Raw genomic sequence first — 8,906 nt, 5'->3', positions numbered from 1 at the left:
TGCATTACGCTACGAGGCAGATTACTGTGTGATTCTTTAGCCCAGCGGTCGGCAACCTTTTAGCATAACACTGATTTAAACTTTCACTGGAGGGGCGCCCCTACCGCGCGGCGCCCGGCGTGCGAGCCCCCAGCGCCGCGCAGGCCGCCGCCGCGTGCGCGCGCCTCGCCGCCCTGAGGCTCTTGTTGCTAGAGAACAAAGGGGCCGAGCCGAGGCTGCTGCTTAATGTTAGCGCTGACGACGTGCATTACGCTACGAGGCAGATTACTGTGTGATTCTTTAGCCCAGCGGTCGGCAACCTTTTAGCATAACACTGATTTAAACTTTCACTGGAGGGGCGCCCCTACCGCGCGGCGCCCGGCGTGCGAGCCCCCAGCGCCGCGCAGGCCGCCGCCGCGTGCGCGCGCCTCGCCGCCCTGAGGCTCTTGTTGCTAGAGAACAAAGGGGCCGAGCCGAGGCTGCTGCTTAATGTTAGCGCTGATGACGTGCACTACGCTACGAGGCAGATTACTGTTTAATTTCTTTATTGGTAAAAAGTATTTTACAGGTCACACAGGTACAATTGAAATAAGATAGTTATTTACAATTCTAGATAAAAATAATACATTATAATTAAATATAAATATACTGTGTGATTCTTTAGCCGATCGCTGAGATGAAAGACAGATTTTGAATAAAATTATTTGGATTTGGATACACTGTTTGACGTGCCTTTTGTATTTAATAACTGATTTGCAGGACCGATGTGATCCCATAAGTGTACCGCGAACAAAGTTTGTGCGGTATGGTTTGTATGGTATATATGTAAATGTATTGTGGTAGCTATGTTGTTTTCAATTAATTTCATTTAAATGTTTTAGTACTAACCATTTTTTTGACATTTACAATCGGCAAATAAAGCAGAATAGAATACTCAAAACGATGTGACATTAGATAATTTTACAGGCCCATATTATCCCATTTTTGACCTTACGTAATTAGACAAATGAAATAAATGCACTTTTTCTTATAAGCAGGACTATTCATTGTTATACATTATTTATATTATTGACTGATAATTATGGTACAATTGTAATAAATAGATCCTTTTTTTTAACTAGTTCTTTTGTTTTATTTATTTCATCTCAACAATCCCCCACTTGCAGTATTTTGATGAGAGCTTCAGTGTTGTCGTCTTTTACTGCTTTCCGACTCGCAGCAACCACTGCTTTGCTGTATTTACCAACTGTAAAAACGATAAAAACCTTGATATCCACAAGAATATTTATAGCATAATGTGCCAATCGGACTAAAATGTTATTCATTAAATTCTCCACTTTCTAACATGTCGAATAGTTTAGGCCTACTTCGGAATTTTTTTGCTGTGTATTCCCATTTGTCCCCACCGCGATACATGAGGCGGGGACAGAATGGGAATGATTCGTATGAATGTACACTTGTAAAGAGTCTGCTGCAGTAAAAGGTGCCACCCCTGCATAGAAGTTGTACGCAGGGGTGGTACCCTTTCTCTGCAGCTGACTACCTATTCCCATCTGTGCCGGCGGGGACAAATGGGAATACACCTTTTTTTATTATACCTCTTAATCGCGCGGCTTGCTGCAGTATCATGTGCAGCGTCTTCAAGGAGGCCACAGCGTGCTCCTGCGTCGAGCGTCGCACGTGGCAGCTCAACAATAACTCCTCATTCAGCATTACCACTTCTTTGTAGCGACTCAACATTTCTTTCCTACAACAAGCACTTACATACAATATAGCCAAAACGCAGAAAATTTTAGACAAAATGTAAGGTATAGCTGGTCAACCAAATCTTGTCAGTACAAAAAGGCGCGAAATTCAAATTTTCTATGGGACGATATCACTTCGCGCCTACATTTTTCAAATTTCCCGCCTTTTTTTACTGTCAAGATCTGGTTGACCAAGTATACGTACAAATCATGAGCTGCGGCATCTTGGGCTGCGGGTAACAGTGCGGTTATCAGTTGCGCCCTTTCAGCAGTTTCTGCTGCCAAACGTGATCTCACCTCCCCTACTTGAGAAGCATTTGCCATCTCTTCGCGAAGTTTATCTTCTGCTTCAGGAAATTGTGCCGTGGACTGAAAAATAAAAAACTTGTTCATAAGAATCGTAAGTTTTCGAATGATACAACCGGAAAGAAGTAACTTTTTTTTTGTAATCGATTGTGTTGAATTTATCGATTCTATGAAATGACGCAAACAAAATGTAGTACAACACTAGCTAATATGGCGGCGCGTCAAGCTTCTATCTTGTCTATGGTATAAGCGGCGTGGAGAACTGTCAAAAACCGAAAGGTACCGTATACCGCAACAAGCATAATTTTTACGAATAATCTCTGAAAATGGTTGAGAATAACGATGTAGAGCTGTCTGAGGCTGAAGCTGAACAGTACGATCGTCAAATTCGTCTGTGGGGTCTGGAATCTCAGAAACGACTACGTGCTTCCAAAGTATTAATCATCGGGTTATCCGGCCTCGGCGCCGAAACCGCAAAAAATATAATTCTCTCCGGAGTAAAGAGTGTTTGTTTGCTAGACAATGAGAAACTTAAAGAAGTCGATTTGTACTCTCAGTTTTTAACACCGCCCGATAAGATCGGTGAGAATCGCGCCGAAGCGTCTCTGACGAGAGCGCGGGCTTTAAACCCAATGGTGGATATAACAGCAGAAACAAAGGGAGTCGACGAGCTGCCGGACAGCTTCTTTACTACTTTCGACATTGTGTGCGCGACCGGGCTCAAGCAGGAGCAGCTAGAGCGGATCAACAACGTGTGCCGTGACAACAACAAGAAGTTCCTTTGCGGCGACGTTTGGGGCATGTTCGGGTACATGTTCGCGGACCTCGTCGACCACGAGTACTCGGAGGAGATTGTTCAACATAAAGCCGTAAAGCGTGGCCCTGATGACGAAGAAAAAAGTGCAAGGGAGACAGTATCTATCACTGTGAAACGTCGAGCTATCTACGTGCCGTTGCAGAATGCTTTGTCAGCGGATTGGTCGAAACCTGAGCTCCGCTCCCGTCTCCGCCGCGGTGATCCTTCCTACTTCGTCATGAAGATCTTATCACGCTTCCGAGATGAGTACAATAGGAACCCAGACCCAGCTAAACGTAAAGCTGACACAGAAATACTGCTAAAAATGAGGGATGAGCTTGTTAAGGAACTATCGCTACCAGCCGGGTTTGTAACTAATGATCTTTTAACTAATGTCTTTGGTACTGTATCGGGAGCAGCGGCAGTGGTGGGCGGAGTCATCGGCCAGGAAGTAGTCAAGGCAGTCAGCCAACGAGAGCCTCCACATAACAACATGTTCTTCTTTAACCCGGTAAAATGTGTTGGTTTTGTAGAACTTTATGGTCAATAAGGATCTATTTTAATTTTAGAAACTAAGCTGTAACTTTTTAAGTCAAAGTATAATTTAAAGGCACAACAATTTTTTTTTATTTTACCTGCAAATCTGTTAGATTTAGATAAACTGCCAAACTCTGGATCAAGTCACCCGCCAATGAAATATGAGGTGTTGAAAACTTCACATTTCCATCGGCTTCAAAGTCCATCTCCAAGTGTGACTTGTCCCTTAAACAAATGAACTTCATATGCAGTTCCTTCATGTTTTCCATTTCAAGTACTATATCTTGATCGAGTAAGAAGTTCTGGTTGATCCAAATGCAGATTCTTTGAATCCTCTCCGTGATCTTGAATGTGACATAGCTGTTCTGTTTGGTGATGGCGAGGGTAGATGGAGCCAAGCAATACATGGCAAACCTGGGCAACTGCTTAGTCAGTTCAAATATGTGGAATTGTTCACTGTCTGCATAACCTACTAGTGCCTGAAAGATTGCAATTTTATTAAAATTTAAATAAGAAATCACGTAAATTACATGATTACACAATGACTTCTAAGATTAAATTATGGTCTGCTTAAAAAACCAATCGCGACAGACAGCGTGCTGTAACGTCTGCTTGACCACACTCTGCCACGTATCATACAAACAGTATTAGATTGTATTAAACTCGAAGGTTGCCCATCTTTTGTGTCGTCAACCTTGGACGGCGTCTAGTTAAGCAGATCGCAGGCTAATACAACTTGGCTACGAGCAAACCGCTCTGGACACACATGGACACACCATGTTGACTAGCGTGGTTGCCCTTGTCAGCCTCAGCGTCGAACGGATTTACACGTTTGTATTGTGACCGTCTTAGAAATAACCTTGATATGCACGTCGACGGGCACGTCCCTTGGCGGGCGCAGCGGCACGCGCAGCACGGAGCGGAGCTGCGCGGGCGCTGGGTGCCGCGCTAGCGTCTCGCCCGTCGTGAAGATACCCTCCGCGAGCACCAGAGCCGCGCGCACCACGGTGTCGTTGTTGGTGGATATCGTGAGATCTATTCCTTCCTGGGGATGTTGGTTTTAAAGAAACAAACGTGTTATTTTATAACAAATTTTTGTCTATAAAATTTGATAGGTACTAACTTTTATTTTCAACTGTACTTTTTTCACCAGACAGCAACTTTACATTCAATTGCCATGAGTTCAATATTAGAGTTCACATTTCCACCTCTGTTGGTGCCGTCAAAGAGGGCCATTACAATGTCCTAACTTATCTATTTGCTGAAATTCGTCTCGACCGGGAAGCGGGTGAAATTTAACTTTCAACGGTTGATTAGGAAGAATTAATGAAAAACCTGGTCAAATGAGTCTCATCTCAACGGTATCTTTCACTTTTACTGCCAACTTGGCCTGCGACATATACATAAGTATATAGGTACGTAAAAGTCTGGCTAACACTTAAACAGTCCCAAAAGACCCCACAACTCACATCATTAAGGTCGGTGGTGACGGCGACATGCAGCCGTGTATTAGTCGGCATGGCGCTCGTCGGTCGTTCGTCGCTCGCGCTGGCCTCATAGTGCTGGAGCTCCACTGTCAACGCCTGCTTGCGGTTGAACAGTTCCACTATTGCCGCGCGGTCTTCTTCTGAGGGCTGGCTCTTAGAACCCGCGGCCTCTTGGTACGGTGGGTAGCCCAGAACTGTCAGGGAATTCAGTCATATTGATCATTAATACTAGCTTTACCATGGATAATTATACTTGAATCATTAACATCATATCAGCCAATAGGCATCTACTGTTGGATTTAAGACTCCCCTAAAAACCTCCACGCCGCAGCTGTGCGTTGCATCTCAGCAGTCTGGACCAAATAATTGGTTTACCGGTAGGTACGTGTTACAATGGGAAAATGCAAAGAAGTTATTGCGATTAGGACAGTTCATGTACCCGTCACACCTCTAATTGAAAATCACGGGGGTCCTAACCATTGTATTTGCCTGCAAGTCGAAGTAACACTTATTTTTTAGTCTTCATGCCCTTACCTTCTCCCCTATCCGACACACAGACCAGATCTGGAGCGCCGACGGACCGGTAGTCAGCGTACAGCATGGCAGAGGCCGCAGAACGCAGTTGCACTCGCCGCAGTACTCTGCCGGACAGTGCATCTCGCCAGTCGATACGCCCGTTGCTCCAGCAGCATGCCAGCGCCTCCCCCGAAAGTTGGACTGAGAGTGCGTTGGTTTTCGACTAAGGAATAAAATCAGGAAGTCTGACTCCGATACGGATTCAAAAAAGAACAACAGAAGTCAGTAGGTATAGGTAGTAGTAGTAGTAGTAGTAATCACTTTATTGTACACAACACAGGTTTACATAATGTTTACAGAAATAAAGGTACAAAGGCGAACTTATCCCTGTAAGGGATCTCTTCCAGCTAACCTTCGAGTAGATGAGGGGAGAATTCAAATTAGATAGACAAACTTACGGAATGTACAGTAACACTTTAAAAGTAAACTAACCTAAATGTCCAAAAGTAAATAAAATACATAAATATTATTATAAAATAAAATACATGCTACATACATAAATACTAAACATATATTACATATAAATATATATATGTGTGTGTGTGTATATATATATACAAGTGTCAACAAAAAAAAATAGACATCAGTACTTAACCAAATCACGCTTGGTTGGAAAGCATAAGTTTCTTCAAATTAGCCTTGAATGACGCTACAGACTGGGACTGTTTGAGCGACAGGGGCAACTCGTTCCACAACTTCACAGCGCGTACCGTGAACGAATTCGCATACGATCGTGTCTTATTCGGGGGAATAGCAAGCGTAAGATTAGCACTTGAACGTAAGCGGTGTTCACTGCCTTCAGCCAGATAATTAAATCTCTCGGTAAGGTAAGATGGAGTGCAGGGGTTAAAGAGCACGTTGAAAAGCAACGACAAGACACGCACATTTCGGCGTTGGCGGATCGGTAACCACCCGAGCTGAGAGCGGGATTCAGAAATGTGATCGTACTTACGGAGGCCAAATATGTACCTGATACAAACATTTTGTAAACGCTCAAGTTTATCCAGCAATTCCTCTATAGGTATGGAATGTGCACGGTAATTTATTTTGGAACTTAAAATTGGTTGCAAATTGGGTGGAAGTACGAAGCGTAGTGAAAACCGAAACGTCTAAAAGTAGATTCATAAGAGAAATCTGTGTTTTGTGAATCTATTGCATGATTTGATATTGATGTGGTCCTTCGAACCGGATACTCTTAGAATGGAAGACGTTCTTAAAACAAGAACGAATAAAGTTGTACCTTAACTCTCCAAAGCCTTATTCCTTCTTCATAAATGCCAATAGTCCCATTAGCCAGACCGTACGCGAATCTGACCTCAGTAATTGCTGCCAGACAAATAACGGGTCCTGTTTCCGCTATCTCCGTCTTAAACTGGTTGTTCTTCATCACCCTTATGTAGGAGTCTTCACATCCTAGGAGTAACTACAACATTACATCAAAAAGATGAATCAAATTTTAGATTTACCTACCTACAAGAAGCTTAGAGGTTATAGGGGCAGACCAACTGCAAGATGTACCTACGATAGTTGCAAGGTTTCCTGAATGGTTTCTGCCATGGCTAATGACTAATGAGTCATATTAGAGGCCTAATAATTATTATTTTGTGTAAGTTGATGGAATGGAGATGGATAAAAATCTTCTGCAGACCTGCAATGAGATCGAGATTCTACGTTCAAATTGAAATATTTGCAACGCATACAAACATATTTATGTTGAACTTCGCTTTTGAGCTTTCCCTGACACGTATACCGATTAAACTAGGTACTTCCACTCAAATACCTTCGCTTACCTCATTCTCCCCATCCTTATCAAAGTCAAACGTGATCATCGCGCACACCTTCCCGCTGACGACGGTCCAGAACACCTCGTTCCCCTGCCAGTCGATGCCTTGTACAGAACTGTTCCCGCCCACGATGGCCAGAGTCTCCTGGTACTTGCCGAAGGAGGCAGCTATGATCACGTTTACCCCGTCGTGCGCTTCTTTGAAGAAGAGATCGGAATTGTCGTGGACGTCATATGCTGGAATAAAGATTAAGTAAAACCTATCTCACATATTCCTTGTGGTGGTCGTTGCGTTTCAGACTGAACTGAATAATACCTACCTAGACCTAGGTAATATGTACCTATGAAAGGTCCTATGCAAAAGGTATAATTTCAATGTGGTGGTTGGTCGTTGCCAGTAAATTTCAGCTATTGAGCTCGACCGTAGGGTTTTTTTTTTAATAATGGCGTGTCAAATCATCTGTAACTCCCTCTCAATCAATCAATCAATCAATCAATCTTAAGTAGCTGTGCAGAGGCAGTTAAATATTAGGTAGCGTGAATCCGAGGATTCACGCTACCTAATATTTAACTTCAGCAGTACCTAATATCTGAGAAGGGGATCCAATAAGAAGCATGTCCCGAGTAGAATCGGGCCGCAGCGGACCGGACGCTAGCGCGACCACGGCCTGGCTCAAGTTCAGCTCGGAGACCTCCCCGTGGGCTCTGGATCGTTGTGCGCGACCGCTGACTGCTCCACCGTGAGGGTGGTGAATTATTATCTGAGATTGTTAAAAATTCCTTGTTTTGGATGTATGTATTAGCGATATATAAGCAAATTAAATGGGAGCATGAGGACAGCATGATTTATACCTTATCGAAACCGGCGCAAGCGGTAAGACAAGGATGGGTGCCGTCATATTTTGCAATGGTTACAATGTTTGGTATAACTTTATGGTTTAATTCTAATTTAAATACTGGCTGAACAGTTGATACTTGTTGCATTTTGTTGTTTTAAGTTACGATAAGTACGTTTTGCTTTTGTTTATGTTAAAATGTAGATGTCTCATCACCATGGTTACGCCTTACGCCTCATTTATAGTCCGTCAACCAAATCTTGTCAGTAGCAATGTAAAGCAAACTAAAGTAGGGCAACACTCAAAGAGCAGTATTGCGCTAAGAAAAGCAGCAATGTACAACGAACCATAAGATTTTTTTTTCCGCTGAGCGCGCCCTGCGTACGTCAATTCAAATTGTCACTCGCGGTTTATTGAAAAAAAATGAAACATGGACGGACAATTTAAAAGCGATGTTAAAACAATGTTAATCAAAATGATGAACAAATTTGAAGATATCAAAAACAACTCCCTATTGTAGTGCTTATATTCTCTTTGTTCCTTATGTCTTCTAAGTTTACTAAAATAAAATCATATCAAAATGCAGATAATTAGATAGTGCATATATTTGTTATTTACAATATAATATGCCACTTGTTAATGTAAATTAGTGTACTGTTCTGAATGAATATGACATACCTGTGTAATTTTTTTGATTGGTATATATTGTACAATATACATATTAAAAATAAAACAACTGATATTTGGGTGTTTATTTAATTTAAAGGTAAATAAGATAAGGGGCACTTTTCGACTTGGTTGCGTTGTACACGTATATAAACCGACATAGGTAAGTATTGTCTGAAGAGATACTTTCTACTA

At 42.5% G+C, this 8,906-nt stretch overlaps 2 protein-coding genes across 2 annotated transcripts; one reads left to right on the top strand and one right to left on the bottom strand.

Moving 5' to 3' along the window:
- Positions 1-1,093: 1,093 nt before the first annotated feature.
- On the bottom strand, positions 1,094-8,268 carry LOC134655058 (Bardet-Biedl syndrome 2 protein homolog). Its single transcript, XM_063510517.1, has 11 exons — positions 8,062-8,268; positions 7,793-7,970; positions 7,217-7,446; positions 6,667-6,849; positions 5,385-5,589; positions 4,833-5,044; positions 4,223-4,408; positions 3,462-3,842; positions 1,930-2,093; positions 1,578-1,726; positions 1,094-1,225 (listed from the first exon to the last, which is right to left on the bottom strand). The coding sequence occupies exons 1-11, from the start codon at positions 8,191-8,193 to the stop codon at positions 1,125-1,127; spliced, it is 2,121 nt and encodes a 706-aa protein (XP_063366587.1). The 5' UTR covers positions 8,194-8,268; the 3' UTR covers positions 1,094-1,124.
- On the top strand, positions 2,243-3,392 carry LOC134655087 (SUMO-activating enzyme subunit 1). Its single transcript, XM_063510549.1, has one exon. The coding sequence runs from the start codon at positions 2,357-2,359 to the stop codon at positions 3,374-3,376; it is 1,020 nt and encodes a 339-aa protein (XP_063366619.1). The 5' UTR covers positions 2,243-2,356; the 3' UTR covers positions 3,377-3,392.
- Positions 8,269-8,906: the final 638 nt, after the last annotated feature.

This window comes from Cydia amplana, chromosome 16 (genome assembly GCF_948474715.1).
Source record: "Cydia amplana chromosome 16, ilCydAmpl1.1, whole genome shotgun sequence".
NCBI lineage: Eukaryota > Metazoa > Arthropoda > Insecta > Lepidoptera > Tortricidae > Cydia > Cydia amplana.
This window is presented reverse-complemented; position numbering and strand designations above follow the sequence as displayed.